Source organism: Amphiura filiformis, chromosome 4 (assembly GCF_039555335.1).
Source record: "Amphiura filiformis chromosome 4, Afil_fr2py, whole genome shotgun sequence".
Classification (NCBI taxonomy): Eukaryota; Metazoa; Echinodermata; class Ophiuroidea; order Amphilepidida; family Amphiuridae; genus Amphiura; species Amphiura filiformis.
The window spans coordinates 77,347,237-77,374,632 of NC_092631.1; the positions used below are offsets into that span (position 1 = coordinate 77,347,237).

General features: G+C 35.4%; 1 protein-coding gene and 1 long non-coding RNA gene across 8 annotated transcripts in view; both read left to right on the forward strand.

Annotated features, from left to right (window-relative positions):
- The window catches only part of LOC140151439 (uncharacterized), a 174,621-nt gene that overhangs the window by 129,479 nt on the left and 17,746 nt on the right, over positions 1 to 27,396 (forward strand). For all 7 annotated transcript variants that reach the window (XM_072173788.1, XM_072173789.1, XM_072173783.1 and 4 more), the window contains 9 exons: positions 2,306 to 2,967; positions 3,782 to 3,931; positions 4,349 to 4,508; positions 6,199 to 6,323; positions 10,859 to 11,074; positions 11,532 to 11,642; positions 15,096 to 15,194; positions 16,159 to 16,318; positions 26,968 to 27,134. In XM_072173788.1, the coding sequence (XP_072029889.1) occupies positions 2,306 to 2,967; positions 3,782 to 3,931; positions 4,349 to 4,508; positions 6,199 to 6,323; positions 10,859 to 11,074; positions 11,532 to 11,642; positions 15,096 to 15,194; positions 16,159 to 16,318; positions 26,968 to 27,134 (1,850 nt within the window). The remainder of the gene's footprint in view (positions 1 to 2,305; positions 2,968 to 3,781; positions 3,932 to 4,348; positions 4,509 to 6,198; positions 6,324 to 10,858; positions 11,075 to 11,531; positions 11,643 to 15,095; positions 15,195 to 16,158; positions 16,319 to 26,967; positions 27,135 to 27,396) is intronic.
- LOC140151440 (uncharacterized) lies at positions 16,998 to 18,810 on the forward strand. Its single transcript, XR_011858937.1, has 2 exons — positions 16,998 to 17,163; positions 18,182 to 18,810. It is a non-coding gene; the product is annotated as an uncharacterized lncRNA (long non-coding RNA).

Here is a 27,396-nt window from a genome sequence, read left to right on the forward strand (position 1 = left end):
ATCAAAATATATCAATTTATATTTTCTTTGTATCTTATTGTTTTTATCAATAATCGATCAAGTTAATGAGCTAAAATGACTGGAGAAGCTCATTTACATATAATTTTTGCCAATATTTTGCTAAAAATCCATGCATAAATGTTCAGGGTTCTTTTATTTTGCATAATTTTGCCCTGAAACTTGGTCAAAGTGTTTCTAATATGTTCTAATGTATTATATAGTGAAGCCGCCCTAATTTGCATATTTACATAATTAAGAAGCATTTATGCAAATTAGCTCATTAATTATGCAAATATGCAAATTAGAGGGCGGCTTCAGTATATAATACATTAGAACATATTAGAAACACTTTGACCAAGCTTCAGGGCAAAAGTATGCAAAATAAAAGTACCCTGAACATTTATGCATTGGTTTTAGCAAAATATTGGCAAACATTACATATTAATGAGCCTTTCCAGTCCTTTTAGCTCATTAACTATATTGATTATTGACAAAAACAATAGGATACAAAGAAAATATAAATTGATGTATTTTGGAAACCGTGTGTCCGATTTGCTCCAAACAAAAGGCATATTAATCAGTGTCCTTTACCCTACTCAATTAATCTGTTTAAAACATGCTCAAAGCATTTTCTAATTTCTAGAAAATGCATCCAATACCACCTTAAACACCTTTCACTTATATTTGATTTAGAACACAAATGCACTTTATAAAGCAAACACTCTTGTATGCTAAAGGTTTGTACCAGATTTCTTCGCTCACATTGTCATGTTTGTCTGTTTAATGTCATATAGAAAGCAGACACTCCCAGTTATTGTGAATTTGTCTGCCGCTGTGGATCACAAGGATTACTGCAAAATATCACTATTCCATAGACTCCTCATTGGTTTTATAGATTGTATCCTGAGGAAATAGGTACAAGATATCCCACCAGATAAACTGTGTATAGAAACCAAAGGTTAACTACGTCCAAATCTCAACAGACTGGATACAATGTAGCTCCTAGCTCATATTATGTCCAGGGTTGCCAACAATTTTCAGCCCATAACACCGGTCAAGTCATCAAAAAGTCGCCCCATTTTTCTGTTAACCGTTGGTTGCAATGAGGTAGAAAACTACCAGAAGCCACAGGAGCAAATGTTGAAAAGTCGCCCAATTTTTCTTTTAACCATTGGTTTTTATGAGACGGGGAAATGTTCAAAAATCTTGGAGGAAAAACTTTAAAAGTCGCCCAATTGGGCTACCAAATTGCGGCTTTGCGTAACCCTGCCTAAGTATATCAAGCCCTAAGTATATCATGTCCAAAAATCAAATGTTAAGCTTTGATATCTGTAGGAACCATCTTCAAAAGTCACCCAATTGGGCTACAAACTTGCGGCTTTGGCAGCCCTAAGTATATCATGTCCTAAAATAAAACGTTAAGCTTTGATATCTGTAGGAACCATCTTCAAAAGTCGCCCAATTGGGCTACCAAATTGCGACTCTGGCAATCCTAAGTATATCATGTCCTAAAATCAAAGTTAAGCTTTGATATCTGTAGGAACCATCTAAGATGAAACACACTGTTTATATCATGGATATGACTGGGACTGGGAACCATCGAAGACCAGACACACTAGATCCAATCAATTACTCTTCATTTCACTTGAATCAATTGGATTAGAACACAACCTACACTTGTCTTAGGCTGTATTAGGTATCTAAACCTATTATTCAATTTAAGAGTTTGTTGCATGGCCACATGGTGCACAAGAGAAAACTTTGTTTTCACCTGACTCGGATTAAGTAAGGGTTATATTTAGCTGCGGGTAGAGTGGTATATTTCTAGTTATTTTTAGAAGTGATGCAAGGGTGTCATATGTTGTCAAGTACTGTGTTGTGTATGGTAATCCTCTGGTTTGTCAAGAAATGAGACAATATTTTGAAATATTACAGATTCTTTCAATTTAGTTTTGTCTGTAACTACTAACTTCATAGTATAAATTTGTGTTTTGTTTTTACTCATTTATGTTTTAGAGTTTACTTATTGCACCTGTAATTGTTATTGTACGATACAGTCATTAACATGTTTAACAAACTTGATACTAACATTAATCTTATCCATCAAAGATATGGCTTAGAACACTCTGATTTCCAAGAGCGTTGCTGTTCAATACCCAAGCATGTTAAAATCAATTTATATTGAAGATTCCAACTTTTTACAAACAATATGTGCTAAAAGTTGTGATGTTTAACGGCCGTTCAATGTATTGGATTGCTTATACTGACTACTTATTTTTGATCTCTTTCTTTCTTTCTGCTACAGAAACACAAGATGTCGACCTTGATGCATTATTGGGTGACCTATGCAAGATGGAGCAGAGTCTTAATGTCAAAACAGATTCAACAGACTTTGATGCACAGAACTCAAACTCTGTCCCCATGTTTCCTAGCTATTCAGACTTGGGCAAACCAGCACCTCCAGCAGTTAAACCCAAACCAAAAGCAGCTTCACCCACATCACAGCAAATGTCACCTCCTCCTCCTCCTTATCCTCCACCAGCACCGGTAGAGGGTGAGGAGGACCAGGACTTGCCACCACCACCTCCCCCAACTGATGCTGTAGATGGTAGCAGTGAACCTCTACCACCTCCACCTCCACCATCACAAGATGCTAGTATGGCTGATGATGGGCCATGGGTTCCAAATGTAGGACCACCTCCAAATTTTGAGCCACGGCCACCGCCACAAGAATCAAAACAAGCACCACCCCCACCAGTGAAACCCAAACCAGCTGTATCTCCTCCGCCACCAGTGGCACCAAAGCCATCATCAGATGAGAAAGGTACACCGACAAGATCAGGACCACCTTTGACGTTGACGATAAACCCTCCGTCAAGTCCTCCTCCAGCAGAAGCACCTGGCAAATTGGTATCATCACCGACTGGTACACATTTAGGGCAAGAAAGTGGTGGCGCCACATCACCTGTAAGTTAAAACATCAGGAAATCATTGAACAATGTGTTTATTTGAAAGTCTTTTCATAAATCATACCCAGTATACTGAACATGTCAATCCAGGGGTGTGATTCTTTAGGATTTTTCCCGATTTCAAAATTTACGCAACTGTAACGATTTTCAGCCCGTTTTAGGGTATTTTGGCCCAATTTCACACAGTTTTTCAAGATTTTCTACTACTTTCAGGATATTTCACAAGCTTTGAATCACACCCAGCCAATCTTTATCTTCTGGACCTAGTTTGTGGGCTGCTATATGTGTAGAATATCATGAACTGTATTTTATTTATTTTAATTTTGGTACAGGTATCATTTTAAAAGCGAGTTTTTTTATTATTAAAGAATGGGTTCATATCAGAATCAGATCACTTGACCTAGCCTGTCTGGCACAGGTCATGTCTGCACTTATATTATGAGCACTCAACCAGCACTGGCATATTGATTGAATCAGTCACGGCCATCCACCTTACTCTTTTTTTAGAAACTGACTTTAAGTTGAATATTGATGTGCTTTATACCTGTCAAGTATAAGAGTAGTAAATAATATCATTGTATGCCAAACCTTTTACATTAGCAGATAGGCGAGGTCTGCTTGTTCTCTGTTGACAAGGGGCAGTCTTCAGTCAGTAGTCATGTCTCATTCTTAGGTACTTTGTCCTGAAGAAGTCAGAGCTTGGCAGTTCTAAACTTGTCTGACGGCGTACCCGCTAAAAACTTAACCAATTGTTATGAACTGCCGTTGTAAAAGCCTATCCCACAACTTATTCATGTTGCTTTCTTTTACAGTTATCACAAAGTGTGAGGGTGAAACTAAAGGATTTTGAAACTCAATTGATGAACGACACAACATTAACAGAGGATGAGAAACAGGCCAAACTTAAAGCAGAAAAGATCAAGATTGCGTTAGAAAAACTTAAAAAAGCACGGGTACAAAAGGTAAGCAGAATGTGATCCTCTTGCGCAACTAAAATGGTATACAAGTTTTGTTCATTTCAGAAAAGGGGAGTTTTCATGATGGTAGCTTAATTTTTGTTAAATAAAACTGTTTAAGTTATTAAAATAATATTTAACTGACTAAGAATGAGAATGAACGATAGGCATTTTTTGTTTTTACTATCCTCTACCTTGTGATAGACAACAGGCAGGTCCAATATACTTTATTTGATATATTTGATATTCCTATCGTGTATTCTCCGACTCCAAGTCATTATTAGGGACTTCAACTGTTAACAGTGCTGAGACTGGTGCATTTGTGACTGCTAATAAGTTATAAAAATGTTCCTTTGATAAAAATATTTTCAAATTATTAATAAAGTTAGCCTAACCTTGAATATGATATTTGATTCCATTCAGTTAATAGTGAAAGTGTTCACAGAAGACAACAGCGCCAAGACAATCTTTGTGGATGAGACGATGTCAACAAGGGCTGTAGTACACACATTGGTTGAGAAGAACCATTTTGATGAGAAGCCAGATTATTCTGTTGTAGAGCAAATACCAGATCTCTATATGGGTAGGATATATGGCACATAGTAATATCATATCTATGTGATATCCACGTACTGACAATTACTTCAGTACTATAAACCATCTCTATTCGCCGAAGTCATCTCAAGTTTCTACCTGTAAAGTGCGTATTGCGAGTGCGTACGCCTGTCAAACATGTGATTCACTTGCTGCGTACGCTTTGCAAAAGCCTTCTGGTGCGTTGCTAGAAAAGCAAGAGAAACAAAAATACACTTTTTGCGCATCCATTTGCAGGGACAACCTCGTTTTGGTAACAAGATGGCGGATCAGTACAAAGGGCGAATATAATCCAATGAAGTGCCCTATGAAATTCACCAAGTATGTGTATGTGTAGTGACCATGGCGCAATGATCTTTGCACTGCTAATCATTTGATGATGCATCCTCTATAGTCGTTATATACAAAGGGATGGTCTGTAGTTATCTAAGGGTTGTCAATATGCAGGAATTGCAAAGATATCAGTAGTTACAGCATTGGAGGGACAAATTACTATACTGTGGTTCACCTCAATGTTTGGTAGTGATGTCAACGCTTTACGTTTTCACGGCAAGTCAAGTGATTACTTTATGTGCGCAGTTAGATGCTGTAACCAACAAAATACTCGTCTACATCACCACCAAACTTGTGGTAAACAAGAGTTTAGGCAATCAAATGTACTCTTATAGCAGCAGTGTTTAATTACTGCCAACAAATTTTTTAATCATGTAAATAAAAGTGAATAAATTCAGGCATGACCAAAATCAAGATGCTTATGCTGGTTTCATACTTTCCTGCCTTTTGCTGCTTTGCCGCTCTGAAGATGATTTTACTTCACTGCGCAGTCGCACCAGAAACACTAGCGTAGCGGTGACCAGCGGAAAGCCAATATATCAATCACTCCACAGCTTTGCCGAGGTGGCAGCACGGCTGGAAGTTGAATTCAAATCAACTCGGAGCGGTGCCGCTCTGACGAACAAAATATGATTTTGGAGCGGTGCTTAGTGGCAAGAGTGGCTTTCAGACTCATGCCGCTGTCGCTCAGCGATGTGCCGCTCCGCTTGCAGACAAGGAGGCAATATTTAAAATCAACTTACAAATCAAACAAGACTCTGAAAAAGATTTTAATTATCATCAACAGACTCAGTAAAATCCTTACAATAAGCATACCGTAAACGTTCGCCTAATGGCGCTATGGGCTCCCTTGTCAGAAATGGAATTTTAGACACAAACTAAAGTGCCCTCCCATAAAAATCCCAGCAGCAAATAAGGGCACATGCCCTTAATTCTTGTTGCAATTTTTAGAGGAGGGAGCTCTCTATTTGTACATGAAATTTACCCCAAGGCCAAAGAGTCCAGGTGTGCCATTAAGCGAACGTTTACTGTATTGCAAAGTTATTCTGAACCTTTGTAATGCCCATTTTCTGATGCTTCCTATTTTTGCCTGTATCTCAATTTTATAATTGCTGCCTTTAGGGTGGTTAGATCTGATTGCATCACAAATAGTTTCAGGGAATTATAATATTTTGCAGATTACCTTTTACAAATTAAGCATAGTGTTAACTGTCCAGCACATATTATTTTCCACAAGGTCCTATGCACATGCTTGACTTTGCGCATATATGCGATGGTTAATGCATAATAGAAACCTTGCAACAGATAATAACTGTGTATGTTGAATTGTCATATTGTATTTGCAGAGAGAGTAGTAGAAGACCATGAGCATCTTGTGACAGATGTGATGGCAAATTGGACCAGGGATACCAACAACAGGCTGCTATTTGCAGAAAGGAGGGAGAAATATGCACTATTTAAAAATCCACAGGTCAGTAAGATATAAAGACCTTGCTAATCACTGATGTTCAAAGGAAGGTGCCATTTGGTGACAAGTCTTACAAGAAACAAGAGATGGCTTGATAAATGTATTAATTGCCCATAAGTTACTTTGTAATTATTAAGTTCAGAACATGTGACAATTTAATCCTATGGTAAGTTTAAGCAGAGCAGGAAGCTTGGGATCAAATCAAAACCAGTTGGAATGGAACCATTGCACTCCAGATTTATGGTGTCTTTCTTTGTTATGATTAGATGTTAGCCTCATCATCTTATATCTCTTTCTAATGTCAGGCTCAAGTGTCCTCCCACAGGTTGTTCTTTACTGTGCACCTCAAGTACGTGTGTGTACACTCTGCACAAGTAACCTTTTGCATGTGATTTACTACTATGATGAGCAAAATGCACACTTACATCACTTCCGAAGTTGAGGCGAATTACAATATATAGGCCTATTAATTAATGAGGACAATAGGATTCAAAACCAGTGAAAACAAGTGAAATTTCATTCTGCAAGTAGGCAATGTATTTGAAATTGATGAACATGCTTATGGTACTGCAATTGTGAAGCATACCTTTGGCATGCTTTTGATGGGTGGTATATTATCAATGTCATTTCTAACCTAAGGATGAAGTTTAAAGCTTAATAGTAGCAGCAGACAAATTAATGTCCCAATGTGATGATATATTCACTTCATGATCTGACGGTACTTACTTATCCTTACCAATCATATAGTGCTTTACAGCATCCTCAACTGTAATAAAAAAATGTTCACACAGCATATTCAATTAAAGCGAGACCCAGCGACATTCTGTTCAATGTTCATAGCTGTTGGGTGAGTGAAGGACACATATTGCCAATAGGAACTGAATGAGGCCCATGTTAACAACATGGCAATTTACAAGTCACTTGGTGTGTCATAGGTTTATTGACACAAGAAACAATCAATGATTCACAATTGAATAGGTTTGTGAGGCCCATGCAGTAGAATCTGATTTCAGTTTCGTCTTCTGTGGCTATGGTTGTAAAGCAGAGAAGATGTCTGACCATTCCCAGAATCCTTTGCAACATGATATATCACCTCATTTCATCAAATAACACTCCCATTATATTACACAGGCTCCCTTTGTTTTCATTTTGAGAATAGATGGTCAAACATCGGTTGATAATCAAGAAATAAACATAATTTGCAAGATCTGGATGTGCCCTGTTCATTGAGGTACATTTCATCACTATCGACCCATGTTGCACTAGATAGCAAATCAGTTCAGCAAATTGAAATGGGAGCAATACATTATGGGAAGTGTACGATATCTCTGGTTGTAAAGCAAAGCAATCAAACTGTTTTCAACAGCATTGGTTAACAAGAATATAAATGTTGCACATGAAATAATCTATAAGCAAGCTCTACTCTTGGAAATAAGAAGACCTTACAACTGAGTAGTCGATCAGAAACGATGTTAAAAAACTAGGCAAAGTGTCTTGTTGCACTCTGTTCACTGCTCACAGTACTCTCAAACATGTGTACCTCATGTAAGATTAATTCATTTAGGGGGAGTGGATGCATCAAACAGTTTAAAGTACAAGTTTGATATAAAATAGCAAAATTTATGTTCTTTGATGCATAAATTATTAAAAGCTCCATATTACTAATTCCTTGAGAATTGAAAACAAATCAATGCACTATTGCTGGAAAATAATGTTGTCAAAAGCAATCATCCCTGTGGGGGATTCATGCATTAGACACATTACCATCTCAGCAGACATAACTTGATGCCTAATTTCTCGTAATATTCTGTTATTAACCGTAAATATGATATGCGTATTTGATTTTCAAGACAATTTAAAATGCAAACAGAAACCTTGAACTTCCAGGATGTATTTTTAACTGTAAATTAGGAGTAACAGGCTGTAACCCTTTGAAGTGAAACATGGTTCCAAGCATGTAAGATCATTATGTTTCACAGTGCTTATAAAAAACTTGTTGAGACTTGGTTTGATGGTTCCGATTTCATTTCAGACCTGGCAGAGCATATAGGTAGAGAGGCTTTAGGGCTGATAGAGAGAGCATGTTCTCCATTCCTATTTACAAGAGCCTTACATGTTTATAAGTCATCAATCAGTTGTGGGATATAATTAAAACTGGTGTTTATACTAAGGAGAAAGAGTCAACACAATGTGTGTTTGAGTTGACACAGGCAGTATGTGACTACATACTGAGATTTGTCCAGGTTGGTTATGTTGGTAAATGTCATTGCAGGTGTACTGAGAGGCAACAGACCTTAAAGTGAGCTATTCCAGTTGACATCCATACACCCTCTATGGACGACATGACGTTAATCTCCCACACAGGGAGTGAAGATTTCAAATGGAGTCACCCATTCAGATGGGTTTCCAATAGAATAGCCCAATAAGAGCTCAAGAACATGGAACAACTTTGTTTAAAAAAATATAACTTAAGATGATTCAGATGGCATATTTTTTTGTTTTGTATTAGGACTAGATTGGATTAGTTTTATATCAACTGAGCTAATGAATGGCGAAAATAATGTTGATACGGAATATTGGATGTTTTTCTTGTCAACAAACAAACAAAACCTAATTTGAACATATGTTGTATGAATCGGTCTTCAATCAATTAACATCATTCGGATTATGTTTTGCTTTATTTTCTTCATGATGCAAATATTATGAAGCCTACTTTGAAGAAAATGGTGAAGATTTTAATTGTTGCAAGCTGAAACCAAGTTTAATCAGACTAAATCACCTCCTTATTTAATTCAAGATCATGGGGAGGGCTGTATTTCAAATTGTATATCACCTACGTCCAAAAAAATATGGAAAAGGGTATTTTTCCATGGATAGGCATGTATCTCGTTTAGGATATCAAAAATAGAGAAAAAAGGGTAGGCCTACCATAGTCGCACAGATGTTACTCGAAAAGGATTACTAACTAACTCTGCATCTAGATGCCGAAATTGTCAGGTGAAATTAGCGTGAAATTCAACTAAAAAACTGGTTTGCCTTCAGGTGTCTTGATTGATCGCTAACAGCCTCCATTCGTTATGGATACCCTTAAGAAAACAACCGTGTAATACTTGTTTTGGTCCATTTTACACTAAGTAAAAATACTTGCTTTGGGTACTTTGTGAAATTCCTTATAATACCTGAAATACAAGTCCTCCCTCCCCTTGCCAAGTTCATCCCAAGGTAGTCTTTAGATTTAGTCAAATCAAGCTCATCATTTTCCGTGTAACAATGTACCAATTATATTAGGATGAGAATGAGGCAAGCAATTACCTTGTCCATGACACACTAGACTAACTAAGTTAACCTAGACATTGGATCTTAGCCTTGTTTCCTTCATGTTCCTGAGTGTAATTAAATGTTCCTGTACTTGACACCTTAAGAGATTGACATGAACAATTTAACACTTGACACCTGTCTTGATAGTACACAGCTTTTAATAAGCCATTGTCAGTAATCAAGACTAAAGCTATGAAGAACTGTATTGAGGCAAGCCATTTATGGAGTGAAAAAAGATAGAATAAAGAATCTGATAAGCCGTTCTTTGTACCTAAAAAACTGATCATTGCCAGAGGTTAAAATGTCAATTTAGGAGTTTATAGGGTCAGGCACTACTTTTTGATATTACGATTCAGATCAAAATTGCAACCATGTTCTCAGCACGACTTCATAGTTAAGTTTAGTTTATTTTATTTCATCCTAATTTCTCAGGTTTGACCATTAGTATCTCACTACTTTTTACCTAAATCTAGTTTTGCTAATATTTCCACTCTTTCCTTTGCTTTGATTTGATTATGAATGAGGGGATATAAAGTTGAAATCATAAATTATGATATATTCTATAATAGGGCAATAAGCATATTTATCTGGTGATTTGTGACAGCTCTTAAAGAAAGTCAAGAGTAATTGGGGACATTATATATGACACATAATTCCCTAATTACAGTGTCAAGAAAATAGTTCAGTGCAGGTTGGAAAAGGCAATTAGTACAAGGACAATTGCTCAATCTGTTTAGTGACTTTCAAGGCTAATTCATTGCAATTTGCAGAATTAGGGGCACGGTATGAATAGTCACCAAATGACAAATACTTATGCAATTATTGCCAAAGCTAATTGCTATACATTATTATCTATTGGTGAAATCCTGGCATCTCTAGCATACTTAGTTTTTCAAATTCCTGTGTATTTTAAATTTTGAGGAGTTGCTCCCTATTTTTGCATGTATCTAAATTTCACTTGTTTGGCCTGATTGGAATAGATTGCACCTATGTGATGTTATAAAGAAATGAAACTCAGAAAAACAGCAATTAACCAAATAGAACACAAAATAGAACATAATGATTATAGCAGTCAACCAGTTTTACAAAATAACCTCAATATAAAATTACCTCAATATTGTCCATAGGCATAGTGTCTAAACAAAAAGGTAAATCTTTTAACAATGTGAAATTCTTGACTTTTAACAATAATGTGTCTTATTTGTTACTCTCTTCCACAGCACTTTTTATTGTCAAGTAACACATCTCAGGCTGCTACAGAGTTTGCAGAGAAATCCAAGCAAGCTTTAATTGATGAATTCTTTTCCTCCTTCAATCATGTTCCTGAGTTAGAAGGGCCTCTTTTCTTGAAGACTGAAGGCAAGAAATCATGGAAGAAATATTATTGTTTGCTGAGAGCATCAGGGTTGTACTACTCACCAAAAGGAAAATCCAAGGTACAGTAGATTTTTGTCCATATCATTGCAATCCAATTTATCCAGCAAGGTAGTGCATATTATTTTTGATATCAGTCACTCATCCAGCATCCCTTAAAAGTGACATTTACATTGACTAGATTAGCCTCTCACATCAAATTTCCTACAGATGAAAATTAGCACATCAAAATTGACTTGCACCTTAAATATGTAGGGAAAATATCCATTGAGACCCTGCAGGATGATTTTGGCATTTATGCAGATGAATTTGTGCAAGCTCCTTTAGGCTAGCGTGAGCGAGTAAGGAGCTTATCAGACGTCTTAATTCACTATGATGTTTGCCACTATACCATGTAGTACAACTCTACTACCACTCCAACAAATTCCATAAGGATAAATATGTTTGGTGTTATCGCTGTATTTTTGGTTTGCTGATATGTTGGTATGATGACTGATGTGTATGTTGTGTTAATTACAGTTATCCAAGGATCTGGTTTGTCTGGTACAATTTGAGCATTATAGTGTATACAATGGTGTAGGTTGGAAGAAGAAGTATAAATCACCCACAGATCACTGCTTTGCACTCAAGGTAAGTGCCATAACACATTGGAATATTCATATATGTTATGCAGGTTGATGTGTCTTTTTCATTATTGTGTTGCTCGCTTTTATCTAACACTGTTCATCACACATGGTATAGGACAGTGTATGTCTTTATAACAAACAGCCAGATTTACACCTACAAATAGATATGTGTCTATGCGATGCAATCAAGGTAAATTACTTGTTTGTTGCTCAAATTGGTTATGAGATGAGGCCAAAGAATATCTTATAATGGTGTATTGTTTCTGTGACATGATAATAATCAGAACTTTAGAACCATAATGTATGATTTTATGATATGAAATTTATAAATGGAATCAGCTAAGTTTGTTGTGTTTGTCAGGTCAACAGCAGTTTTGACGAAATATCATATGCAGACTTTTAAGTCTCTCATAGAATTCCACATTTTAAAATTGTCAAAATAGCCAGTGGTCTTTCTTTCGCTTTTAATAATGATAATAATAATAATTCAATCTTATGTAGCATATTACATCAAAGACCACAAGGCGCTTCACAATTAAAAAACATAAGTACATAAAAACAAAATGCCAATTTATACATCATTAAGAAATATCAAAAGATATAGGCATGCGATGGACATTGCACAAAAGGGATTGCACGGAAATGACATGCAAATTGAGCAAAGAACTACCAAGTGAAATGTTCAAAGTGTCAACCTGAGTAACAAAGCAAAATAATTTTAACCAGACTAACAAGTTTTGTTTATCTAGTTATTTTACTTTAGCTTAAAATGGACAAAAAACCTTTCTTGACGTTTACTATTTTAGCATTTTGAGTAAAGAATAAAAAAATCAAATTTGATGGAAATCATACATTATATAGCTTTGAGCATACTAAAAGGGAAAGGTTCATGCCTGGTTTCCCCGGCTGGTTTCACATTCCAGAGTGTCAATCTCTCTTTTTTACATTACATTGTATAATTTCCAATAAATATAGAGGATACCCCTCATTTATTCACAAGATTACCTTCATTCCATCACATCAGACAACAAAGAGGGGCTTTATCTTATACATATATGCCAGAATATTGATGAAAAAATTAAACATAATATCAAGCACATCAATCCATAGAATAGAAACCCATGTTAAAAATTGTGATCATTTAGTGAGGTGCTGTGGTTTAGTATAGGAATGGGCATGAAGCCACACCTTTAATGAAAGCAAGCATTGATGTCTGAATAATGTGATTTTATGTGCGACTGATAATGTCAAGGATTAACCAAGGTCATTCATAGTGTTATATCTTTAGTGTATGGTGTATACACATATTTGTGCATCAACATAAGCTGACCTGGGAATACTAATTGATGGTCATTTATTAGTGATTTCTGGACCATTATTATAAAGTGCTTTGTAATGTATACATAGATTATAGTATTATACATGCACTTGTAGTCATAGGGCTTGTGTCTCTTCAGTAACGGCGGTTAAAGTTACTCCTCCTTTAGAAAATATTTGATGAAATTTCTACAAAATGACCAAATGTGTTTGAAAATACACTTTATTGGCACCAGGCGTAAGATAGTCATATCAATAGAATACACACATATTGATCTGGAGGCTAATATGCCAATTACTTGTACGATGCCAGCAGCAATTTATTTTGAATTTAAATGAACATATATAGTATCAGTATGCATTAAAGGAAAGTACACTTTATGAAGGGTAAGGTCGTGTACACTGGGTCCAGCAAGTCACTAGTACACAATTAGGTGATGATGGAGACAAAGTTAATTAAGGCCATAAAATGCCAAGGTATGGTTTTTATATTTCAACACATTTTAAGAGGAGCCGTTCACATTCTACTTGACAATATGTGCTTCAAAATAAGAAGGAAAAATCAGTTCTACCCAAAGCAATTATCAATGTCAATATAGCTTGACACCTTGGCAGATCATGTAAAGTGCATTGCTGAGTTGAAAGGTCAATAAAAGTACAGAGCCACAAATTTGAGATGTTAATGAAGAGAGAGGGTTGTGATATTCTATGAATTGATTATCATTTCAGCAGCTTGCACTCATATATTGTGCATCTGTTTAGTTATGTACATAGATATTATCTGAATTCTATGTATTCAGCTTTTTTGCAGCTGGCTAATAAAAAAAATAATTTATCAAATTTATACCATCCTCTAGTGAATTTGATAATAATTATGGGAATAATAATTTGCATAATTCATACAAAATTGAAGAGTCCCGAACTACTGAGGAAAGAAAATCATACTCACTCACTCATACACATCTCCCTACCTAGGTGTCCCTAACTATAGACATGTATATAACATGTTTTTGAGCTTTTTTTTTAATTGCATGTGTATGATGCTATAGTTATAGGTTAATAAATGTGTGTTGGAAGTGAAATTGTGCAAAATAATGCAAGCGTATTGAGTTGTTGATGCGTCTACTGCAGGAGCCCTGAAGGGGGAGTGCATTAGACGCATCAACATCTCAGTGCAAGAGCATTTTTGTACAATTTCTCAAGCAAGCAGGGATACGCATTTATTAACCTATTTCATACACGGGAAAAAGATTTAATGATTTTGATATTTTTATAACAAAATTATCACTAAAGTGTTGGAAAATACAAGCAAATATAAATGCATCAACCCGTAAGAAAAATGAATGCGTCTGTGCATATACACAATCAGTGCACGGTTTGCATTTTTCTAACACTTGCTCTGATTGGTTCTCGTGATCTAAGAGTGAATAAATGTGTCTTGTCTGAATTCGAGTAACGAAATGTCAGATTTTGCAATGGTAGATTCAAAACAGTGCGTTTATGCAGTTGCGTCACCAGGGTACGGAACAAATCGCCCTTCTACGCATGTGTATATGTGCCCATCCACGACAAGCTTCCAGATGTCAGATGAAGCTGGTTGAGGTGTCATTCTAAAGCTGAAAGTACATTGTTACAAAATCTGCAATAAACAGAAAATGGTCCAGAGCCGACTTTGTGGTGGATGGTCACATATGCTGTTCGGGATTAGATTAGAATGCACTGTTCAAATCTGCCACTGCAAATTACATGGCGTTATTCTCAACTTGATACAGATTATAGCCCTATACTAAACGCGCAGCAAAAGAAATGACATACATGCTCTTTATAATAATAATAAGAGAGATTCTTTATTCAAGAGTACTATATTTTACTTAAAAGAATATCACAAAGAAGATGGTTTCAAGTTGAATTCAGCAACAGGGTCAGGGTTTTAATCACAGCTAAAATATGCAGTCAAAATAAGTTGGTATAATGTTTTGACGGTTTTGGGTGTTGACATTAAATGACTGTATCCGTTTCATTTTTGTAAATAATGTAACTGTTTGAGAGTTGTTTTTTAACTCTACATATATACTTTAATGTCCACAAATATACTCATGCACCTATTTACTTATTGTATTTGTCTGTATTTCTGCTACAGCATCCACAAATCCAGCAGAAATCTAAATATATCAAGTATATGTGTGCTGAGGACTACAGGTCGTGTCAGAGGTGGATCACAGGTATCAGAATCGCCAAGGTAAGGTCTAGGCAACCATTCAGTAGTTCATATTCATGTATATCATGTTGGTAATTATAGGACAAGATGTAAACATATAGGCTATAGTCTATATATCTACCTCGAGTCACCGGCACTAGCTTTGAAGTTCAGCGTATTCTGCGTTAGCTTAGCGTTACTTGGTGTGTGTACATACTTTTACGCGCGTGGTCAACATGCCGCATATGTACACGCAAGAAACTACGCTTAGCCAACGCAGCACACAATGAACTTCAAAGCTAGTGCCGGTGACTCAAGGTAGATATACAGACTATAGATGGTAAATAATTTTGATCAGTGTAGATTGCCGAGTCCAAATATTTTGTTGCTTGTAATGGATTACTTTACAGAAATAATTTCATGACCAACTGATGATGGCTATATAATAGATTTAAATTGATTTTTAGTTTACATTTACAGATATTTGTGTAGTCTATTCTTTCCCTCCAGTAGGCCAAAGTATAATTTTAATTCTTGACCAGGATTTTAACCTGTGTCCTCTGGGTATTAAGACCAGTCAAGCTTTCAAGGACGCCAATGGCATCAGGGCCATTATAGTATACTAGGCCCAGCTAAGGTTCCAAATCATACCTGCTCTCTATCAACAAGCATTAAGGATAAATAAAGCTTTGATGCAATTGGCTTCCTGCATAGCTCGGTTGGTGACCTCTTGTGCTGTATAATTTTGTGTCAGGGTAATTGCATATTTATGAATATTAATTAGCTTATTTGCATATTATTTCAAACCTGTGTTGTGAGAGCCATCTTAGCTACAAACCGCATTTTTTTTTTTTTTTTTAATATACTTATTTTCAGTTTGCATTCTTGGCTCACTTATATTGTTGTAGTGCTGCCTTTGTTTGCCTAGAGAAACATTACTTTTAATGAGACAATGTCTGTGAACCATGTGAATTAATCATACACTGCGTTATTATTTTGTTGACAGTATGGCAAGGCACTTCTTGACAACTACAATGATACCCAGCGTGAGATGAGTGAATATGCATCCAGTATTGAGAGCATGTCACAAAGCAGTCTGGGAGATTCTTCCTCGATATCTAGCATGCATTCCAGTGCTAGCACTCAGAGTACCCACAGTTCACAAGGTAAGCACCTCTTGACAACTACAATGATCCTTAGCATTAGATGAATAAATGCATCCGGTAGAGATGTCAATTTTTAGGGAATTTTCAGATTTCAGGGAATTTTCAGATTTCAGGAAACAGGATCTTGTTTCAGGAAATGTATAGATATGGGAAAGATGTGTAAATCTTTTTTCACACAATTTTTAGGATGCAATTGTTTTGTTACTTACGCCTTTGATCTGGTATAGATATCTAGCATGCATTCCAGTGCTAACAGTTGACAAGGTTAATACCTATTTATAGTATTTTCATGTCTTATTGCATTGCAAAGGTCATTTTAGACCTTTATACCTATAAATCCTGATCATTTGACCTGTTGTTGTCACCTATTAGCTTTCATGATTCCAACTTGTATAATACAGTATTTCTAATTTGTATTGATAAAAAAGGTCTGCCTGCTCAATTTTCATCTCAGTTCACGGTTGGAGGTTACTGACCCAATTTGCATATTTTTGAGTTGGTATTTATGTGATGTCATCATATATAAGACTGCAATAATTTCTCAACTAAAAATAGCAATATAATGATACTAAACTTATGACAGATGATGTAGGAATTGATTACACAAGGCCAATATATTTTGCTTTATAAGATATTACATACATAAACAACATTTGATAAGGTGCCTTTCCAACTTGACAGTCAGTGTGCAGCAATCGTGCTCACAGCGCTGACCTCGCATTTTCTAAACCGCGATCGTAGGATGTCAACCCTGTGAAATACGTCATAGGAAAGGTCTGCCCTATGTCAAATATCTTTCGAGGCTATTTCCGGGTTGGTATGCAGAGCTGCGACAAAATGGCGAGGTAAGTTGAAATGTCCAGATTCTTACAGTATTTTAAGTCCAAATTTGATGAGTTTCGTGATCGTAAAGTGATGAAATATTGGTTGGAAGTTTCGGTGGGTTTGAAGAATTGTGTGACATGAGTAGTTTGTAACTATCCGTTTGACCGGGTCAAGAAATTGACGTTAATTTCGTGTGTTTTTGTTGTAGTTGAGAGATGAAGCTTTTGTTTGATACCAAAATCATTGGGGACCGACAAGTTCCAATAATAAAAATCCGCCCGACGAAAATTACCATTTTTCCGGGCCATTTTATACAATTCAATCGGCACTTAAATGCATTTATTTTACATGGTATTCCCAGATTATATGACGTGTTTTATAAATTTAATTCAGCTCTGGTATGGTCTGGACAGTAATGACAGCTCAGGTCAAGAAACTGGTTAAAATTTTGAATTCATCAACTTTTATTTATGGAATCCGAATCTCAAAGTATCATGAAGAAGTGTTTATACTGAAATCATGAAGAACTATAGCCTATAATGGATGGATAAATGCATTCATCGCTCCAACATTGCAACAACAATGACAACAAACGTAACTAGACATGCTAGATCTCTCTTACAATTCATGAATATTGATTGCGGTATCGGTCTCTGATGTATAAATGTCGATCTCGGTCTCGGACCTCAAAAATCGGTGGTCCCAAGTGTTTTTTAAGTTTGAAACCTGTAGAGACGTCGATACGATTTTGTTGGACATTGCATAACTCACAATAATGTATATGCACCCAACTTAATGTGTACTGTACTGCCAACTATCATGATAACAGTGGCAGCAAGGGATTTTTTTTTCTGAGGGGGGGGGTAAAGTGATTTTTGGGGGGTCAAATAAAAAAAATTTGCAAAAAATTGCCGCAAAATTGGAAATTTTTGTAAAATCCTCGCCGAAAAAGTCTTCTAAGAATGATGAATCCGATTTTGTTTTTTGTTTTTATGGGGCTCTAGTATTAATACCTGATATCTTCATTTTTTATTACAGGTGCTCGCCAGATTAGGGGGCTCTGCAAGTTGTTATCGTTGGGGACTCGCTCACCAAATACTTAGATTATGGACATGTTTGATATTTACAAAGACGCAGTTGACTGGTCGTACATGTCACTCCATTCTACATGTACAAGCAAGGAGAAATGGTTCAAGCAGATGGCTATTGAATATGATGTCGAAATAGGAATAGGAATTTAGCCAGATATTATTTCTTCATGTCGGATCAAACGCATTAAATTCTGAATTTGTTTCTCGAACTGTCGCAGAATTTACAGAGTTGTGTTCCACAATTAAGACAATATACAAGTACCCTGATACTCTTAAAGCTTCTCATTAACAATGTCATCCACAGACATGCAGTTCTACTGTTCTGACTTGGACAATTAATGCATCCATAAAATTACTTGACATTCAAATGCAGAATGTTTGTGCAGGCCTGGGCACAAATTATTACTTCACGTTTGCAAGTGAAACACTTTGAAATCCAGACTGTTCCGAACATGATCTGCTTCATCTGAACAGAGATGAGGGGAACTATAATTTACAGAACAAGTTGCTGATGAAATCCTGCGGTGTTGCAGCATCAGGGATTACCGTGTATACCCCTCGGTTTATGTGTCCTCCTTTGACAAGGCAGAAATGTGCAACAAAAAAAGCCAGAAAAAATTAAGACGGTGTTATTTGCAGCTAATAATTATTTAATCATTATTATTTATAATAAAAATTAGGCCTAAAAATTGTTTGATTGGCGTAGCCCAACCTACCCTAAAAGTAGGCCTTGCCCTATTTTTTTATGTTACGCCAATCAAACAATTTTTAGGCCTGATGCCCTTTTTTTTTTTCTATTTAATAAAAAAGAAAAATATAACAAACTTGGAATTTTCATGTGTATAATTTTTGTTGTATGATTCATCCATCCGTATTGACTAGTAGTATACTTAATAGAATTACTGAATCCCACAAAAATATTATTCCCACAAAAAAATATATATATTCTCACAGAAAAATAACTTAAACCAGAAAAATATTCTGGGATTAATGGTTTTTTCTGGAAAATATTTTCCTGGATAAATACTTTTTCGAGCAAAATGTTTTATCCAGGATAAATATTTTTTTTGGGATAAATATTTTTTCTGGGAAAAATATTTTGTTCTGGGAAAACTTTTTTTGTAAGAAAACCAATTTTTTCTGGGAGTAACATTTTTTCTGGGAAAAATATTGGCCCCGGCTGACGAAAAAGAAAACCCTGTTCTACGAAAAAATTCTTGTACAAATGAATGCCGACCCAAATTTCGGAAATTTCAGGATTTTTTTTTTGTATTTTCTCAAATTGCAATTTATTTACAGATTTTAGTCATTTTTTGGGTCATTAAAAAAACCCGAAAAAAAAAACAAACCCCAAAACGACCGACCCTACTTGAAAGGTCCGTCTGCCCGTAGAACAGGGTTTCTTTTTTCGTTGCCTCATGTTAATTTTGGTCCAAAGTATATAATGGATTTTCTGTTTTTGTTTGTGTTTTTATTTTTTTGCTGATGGGGGGGGGGAATAAAACAAATGAACCCAGCCCTCTTGCCCTCCCCCACCATAGGCTGTTCCTTTTGACCTTTCAAAAATTTATCTGGAAAAAATATTTTTCCTGGATAAATACTTTTTCAGAGCAAAGTGTTTTTTCTGTGATAAATATTTTTTTGGAATAAATATTTTTTCTGAGAAAATATTTTGTTCTGGGAAAAAAAATTTTTTCTGGGAAAAATATTTTTCTGGGATTATATTTTTTCTGGGAAAAATATTGACCCTCATGGTAATTTTGGCCCAAAGTAATGGATTTTCTGTTGTTTTTTTTTTTTTTTTTTTTTGGCTGAAGGGGGGGGGGGATAAAAAAATTTGACCAAGCCCTCTTGCCCTCCCCCACCATAGGCTACCCCTTTTGACCTTTCAAAAAATGCCCCTTCTAACCCCCCCCCCCCAGCTCTTAGTATTGTCACACATGTTATTATAAGTTTTAAAAAATTATTTATTTTATTTATCCCTTTTTAAAGGGATTTTTATTATTTTACGTGCCACGTGATTATAACCAGCCAATCACTGCGCGTGATTTAGCCCAGTCAAGGTCATGATTTCTGATCAAAACAAACGCGATGATCGGCGGTCTGACAGTCCGGTCTCAAAATGAAAAGTACAAATTATATCTATCCGTTTGACCAGGTAAAATATCCTCATGATATCGGAGTTGAATTTTTCAATGCAAAAGATTACAAATTATGTATTTTGTCAAGTGATATCAAGGACCGGCATTCTGAAAATCAGATATTTGCGTTAAATTTCGTGAGAAAATATCCAAAACCATACTAAATTTTTTACCAAAAAACATTGCTTGTATTTCCAACAATGCAATATATTTTGCATGAATCTATGCATATGGATAGATAATATCATCCCTATCCTGGCATATAATGAGCAAATTTCCATCGATTTATGATTCTAAACATTAAAAAACGAAGTTTTCCCGGGCCAACTTTTCAGGGTCAAACTCTGCTTCGTAACAGCATGAGTACTTCCGGGTCAATGGTGTGGGTTAGAAAAGCAACGTAATTGCGTGTGCCTGCATACTGACTGTTGATCAAAGCACCATAAAAACTAAGCAAAAACAAAAACAGAGACAATATGATGGATAAAAATGAGACTTCAAAAACCTTCTTGAAACTAGGCAGTGTGCATGCCTCCCCAATGGTTCTTGGGAGGCTGCTCCAGAGTGCGGGTGCCAACATAAAACGATTTATCCCCAATGCGATTTTTCCTGACATGAGCGGTGAGAAGAGTAGTATCAGAAGATGAACGTGTCATGGGGTCCTTTGGCAGGTTTGAGCTTATGAGTGAGATAAGTTTTGAGATAATCTGGTGCATTACCTTGAAGACATTTAAAAACATATATGCATATCTTGAATTTGATGTGCTCCCGTATGGGCAGCCAGAGTAGAGTGTCCAGGAGAGCTAGGTGATGGGATATCACACAGAAAATAATTTTAGCGGCTGTGTTTAGGAGAGATTGTAAACAGTCCAGGGCCTTTGATTTGGCTTTATACAGGAGAGCATTGCCGTATTCATATATTAAGTGGTTAATTCAGATTTTCTGAATTTTTTTTAATTCATTCTTCTAGTCGTCGTAAAGTTTAGAGCATCTGTTTATGTTATGAAATATTGTTTTACTATTTTAAAGCACTGAACAGTCGCATATTAGTACCTTTCACCTGATTGTTAAGGGGGTTCGAAACGATGTTTCTGGAAAACAGAAACTGAATTTAGAACCATTTGAATAGATTGAATAAGTTAAGCTAAATACACTGAGCAAAATAGTTTTTGTTTGAAGGAAATCGGACATACGGTTGTCAAGATATGCATGTTTTTAGTTTCTTTGTATTCTATTGTTTTTTGCCAATATATTGATGAAGTTAATGAGGAAAATTGGCAAAATGTGCTCATGAATATTCATGTTTGCCAATATTATACCAATATCTTATGAATAAACCTTCATACTACTTTAATTTATTTTAAATGATTTTGACATGAAACTTTGCCAATGTGTTTCTATGGCCTAAAACATTACCATGTGATTTTCCCGCCCATCCAATTTGCATATTTGCATAATTAATTACCATTATACTTAAGGCTAATTAATTATGCAAATATGCTAATTAGATTTATGGAAAATCACATGTTAAAGGTTTAGGTCATAGAGACACATTGGCAAAGTTTCAGGTCAAAATTTAAAAGGTAAAAGTAGTATGAAGGTTTATTCATAAAATATTGGGAAAATATTGGCAAAATTAATATTAATGAGCACATTTTGCCAATTTTCTTCATTAACTTCATCAATATATTGGCAAAAACAATAGAATACAAAGAATCTTTCAACAGCAATATCTCAAAAACCGTTTGTCCGATTAACTCAAATTTTAGAATTAAGATTATTTTGCATATCTCTCTGCAACAAGTCTATTTTAATCTCAATCAGAGCAACTTGATTTTGCCTTTCGTACCACCTTTTAACCCTGAGACCCTAAAATACCACAAGATAGCGCACTCATAGGTGCCGCCCTGGAAAGGAGCAGGCAATATATAGAGCACCCTTACCCAAAACACCCCCTAGGGTTAAGTCAAATCATACATCAGATTAGATCTAAATCTGTACCAGGTAAAATATTATAGTGTAGCCAGAATATGTTTCTATAAAAGATTGATGACCAACTTTCTATTTTAAATTGTTAAAAGGATTACTGTAATTAGGGTTTTAATTAATAATAAAATAAAATAATAATAAAATGCATTTATAAAGCGCATAAAACTAAAAGGTCACTATGCGCTGAACAACTTAATTACACATAACTTACACTACAAAAAGCATGAAAGAGCAAAATATAAAACAGCAATCAAAATAAACGATAATGATTTTAAAACCAACAGCCTCAGGAAACGAGCAAATGACACAAGAGGAATGAAACAGTGGATTAAAAGCATTAACAGCAAGGCAAGAATTAAAAAACAGCAACAATAATTTTAAAAACAGCAATTTTTGATTTAAAAAATTGGTAAGCAATATATACAACCAATATAATAATATACACAATTTGATAATTGATATTATTAGAGTTGAGTTACAGTTTATACAGTGGTTGAAAGGTTATTTCTTACTGAAACCAAACAAGTCTTGTTCCATGTCTGATATAGCTTAGTTTAATCTTGATTTAAGTCACACTTATTAATTAATAATTATTTGCCAAATTAACCCACACACAGTTTACAGAAATAGATATTACAAATATACTTTATGCCCACCTGACATAGATAACATTGACCTGATATGGACCTTTCATCCCCTTGACGTATATTGGCTGCAAATATCAAATTGCTCTTAATCCTGTGGTGATTACATAATTGAGCAGATGTAATCATTATAAATCTGGGTTTATGAATGTTGCATGTATTCCAACACTATATGGTATACAGTATTCCACATTTGGCTGATAATTTTATTATTTTGTAACCTTCCATGTGAGAATCTTGAGTAGGGCACTATTCACAAAATATTAATGAAAACTCAAGAATTTTAAATATCAATGACCATAGTAGAAAATATTATCATTAAAACTTGAGACAGATAGGAACATGCCCAGTATTGGGTCAGTAGTTCTTGATCATTATAAGCCGTAGTATTTTAAACAGTCAAGTTGTTGACAATTGTATTCAAAGCTGAATAGTACGATGGTATGCATAGGATAACATTGTCGCTGGAGGCAATTTGAACACAGGATAGAAAGAAAAACTGAAATCTGTAAAAGGATTGATTAATTACATTGAGCTAAAAAGGTATTCGGTTTGTCAGCCTGGATAAATGCTTTTGCACTTTTGGTTTTGTTAATGTGATTATTATTTCTAAGTGCCTGTAGCAGTAAAACATTAGTAAGTGCTATTCTTTACATGATGACTGGAGCTCATAGGTCCATCCATAAAGATGCGTGTATTGTCAGGAATATTCATTGATATATCCTGAGCATTCACCCTAGTGCTAGTAGAGTTTCATTATTTTGATATACATTTTTACTTGACGGGCTAAAATTTTTGTTCATTTTTTATTGAGTATTTCTTAAATAGTAACATGATGCAGCAGGAAGAAACAAAGTTTGTTTATTTCCTCCTCTATGAAAATGTTGCATTCAAGTTATGAAGAATATAATTAAGATAAATTCAGAAAAACATTCACCATTGCTTATGAAATAAAATCCTAATAATTTTTCTTAGGATATATATTTTATTTTTCCTCTTGATGGACATTGCTCCCTATTACCAAATTTCCTTTCATGATTCTACCCAAACTTACAGCATGTTTTGTAACCTACTTGTTCCTTGTAATGCCCTTAAGATGATTCAGCAGATGCTCCTTCAGACCTTCACCTCAAGATAAATCTTCATTCAAAGAAGTTGAATTGAACAGTAGTTATGTTCCATTCAACCCTGAAGCCACAAGAGATATCCCAACTTGATACATCTAACCTTACCACACTGCGCTATTCAACAAAATGTCACCCAGTGTAACTTGACTGTACCGCGTAATGAATACTACCCAGTTAGCCAAAACTACCAGCGTCAAATGTATAGGAAATCTTTCTTTTTTACCTTCAAGCAACATCTGTGTGCTTTAATGTCATGGAGTAATTGAGTATATGTAGTCTATTGAGTGCAAGTGAAACTGTTAATAGCTGCTTTTGGAAAAGTGTTTTACACTTGTAGTGGAAATGGGCTGTGACTCTTGTTGAAGGAACTTGATTGAAATCAATGGCATATCACAAATTTTGAGTGGTAGTTATGTTATTTTTCTCTGGAGCAATTTATATCCAAGTGATGAGCATTCGGCATTAAACAGTTATTGACTGAAATATTAAGACCAGAGTCCTAATATAAATGCCCCAAGTTAGAGGTTAACCAAACTAGAAGACCAAATAGGTAAATAAAGATTTACTGTACTTATTTTTCTTCTACTTCTTTGTAAATACTAGCCAACGTTCCAGTGGAATCAAGCAGTCAGTGTGTATTTTACAAATTGGTTGCTTTATTTATCGGATGGGATTCCAGGTCTGTTTTAAATAAGTTGGGTCTGTCATTGAAACAAAAGATTCTAGGAAGATGTTGCAGTCTTTGAAGTGGTTATTGGTGTAAAGCTCTGGGAAGTTCCATGAGGATCATTAGGAATTTTCCTGTTTTCGATAGAGAAGATGCCCATAATTCAAACAGATGTAAATGGATTTTCAAAATTGTCAAATTCTTCTCACATTTGGGTATCTGGAAATAACTATTTAAGTTTCCATTCAAATGAAGAATTGAACCCAATTGAATACCTGAGTGGAAGAAGGGCCCAACTCCAATTTTTTACAAAAATGAGTTAGACCCAGCATTTTATTGCCAGCAGACTATTCTTCCTTGTGTGTGAACGATGAGCCAAAATCCACTCTCTAAATAGTCTTCCACGTACGCTTAATCATGGTTTTTATGGAAGAAAGGCCCAACTCCATGGAGTTGGGCCCTTCTTCCACAGATATTGGGTTAAAGTGGAAAATTTTGTTCATTCATGAAATCTGCTTTTCACTGCAATAAATTTTTTTGCTAACATATTACATGCTTCTACTTGTGCAATCAATGGATAATTACCAAATTTCTGTAGCTATTTATAACACATTTGCTTTACGGAACTGGCACTTGCAGTATGAAGGATAATGACTGAATCTCCAAACATTATAGCAAATACACCCAAACAAGCAATCTCATACCTATATATATGTTGCAGAAAGGGTTTATTTTGGATAAACTACATGTGGCAGCTATGTTGCATCTTTGGGTATACGCCTTTCTTGCTCTGTCCTTATGATATGTGTGTGTTATTGGTGTGATCCGATCAAAGCTAATGTTATGAGGATGCATTCAATGAGGGGATTGAAATAGCAAGGTTACTAATTACAATCATACAGGGCCCAATTGGGCTCTTTCTGTGCTAGTCATCATCACTTTCTGCCTGAAGCCCTGTAGGATTAGAATATGGTGATGAAGTATATGATAATAGTGATCTCATTATGGAGCAAACACCACATGGGTTATACGGAGGGGAATTGGAAATGGAGTAATTGGCATATGTTGGTGACGAAGGTTGGGTAAAACGGCACACATAGGCAACACCGCAAAGGCTAGACGATATTAATCAGATGAAGTATTTATGTTGTGCATATGAGCAGGGTCTTATCAGTCTTGTGTGCAGCAACATATTTGAGATTTATCTTCTGGTTTCATATTTGGAGATGTACCATATTTTGAGTGTTGTGAACAGTTTTGAAGGATGAGCTAGTTTGGTGACAAGTAACTGTTACAGTTATGTCACAACTGTTACAGTTATGCCACTCTGCAAGTTAGTCAAGCTGAATTGAATAGGATGGATATTACCATAGTGAAGGATTAACATACATATTTGCTGTGCTGAATGGATTGAACTAATGAACCGTTTTGAATGTATGGGAAAGGATCTGGAGTAAAGTTCAACTTTTGATAAAACAACGCTCTGCATTTTAACACAGGTAGATAAGTAACACGGGTTGAACAAGAGTAGTAGAAAAATTATCAAGGAGTCTATCAATGTATCACAGAAACAAGTTTTAACAAAATCGTGGTTGTAAGCAAATTTGTTTCAGAAAAATTTTTGTGTAAGAAAAAAATGGACATAATTAAACTGTAATTTGTTTTTGACCAGGAACCCATATACTTCTGCACTTCCACATGTGTGCTCCAGTAGTAGCCATGGATTATGTTTGAATATACCGTAAACACTCGATAGTTAGCTTATGTGCTTACTATTGAGCGCTTTTGAAAACATGAAATTGTACCAAAACCTGGTGCTTTATCAACTGAGCTAATGGGGTTGAGACACACATTTGTATGTTTACTTGTTTGTATATAACTATGTGTATCGATGATTTGCTCAAAACCCTTTACACTTTTGTGGATGGAGCTCTTCATGTTTGCATGTTTTAAAAGCGCTTGATGGTAAGCACATATACGAACTATCAAGTTTTTATGGTATACAGCATGTAACATGTTAGCATGTTGTTTCTACAGCGCCATATTTGAAGTTACTATTTATTGTTTAACTTTTGTATGATTTAGCATTATGTTGCTGTAAGTCCTCTTAGATGACATAACAATACTAATTATCTATCAATTGTTTCCTCCTCCTCCTCCTGCAGGTTCTACAGGCATCAGTCCAAGCGGCAGTTCATTAGCTGTACCACAGTTACAACAGATGCAACAGTTATCAATCCAACGAAATGTTAGTAACAGAACCAGTAGTGTAGGCAATATGTTTGCTTCTGCATGGAAGAAAGGAGTAGAAGCAGAACAAACAAATACTAAGGTAAGTCACTTTGGAATATCTCACATCTTATGATGCAATCAGGCCAAAAGAAGCAAATATGAAAAAGGGCCATTTACATGATTCTAGCATCCTTTTTTATGGTATAGTTTGATATATATCCTTGAAAAAAGTTTATTTCCAAAATATCAGTTGATTTGAACATTGAATTTGTGAGACCTGTATTACCCAGTGTGAGAGTTCAGGTTAAAATTTGAATTCAGATTTTTTTTGATTTTGATTTTTATCTCTTTTCCTGCACTTC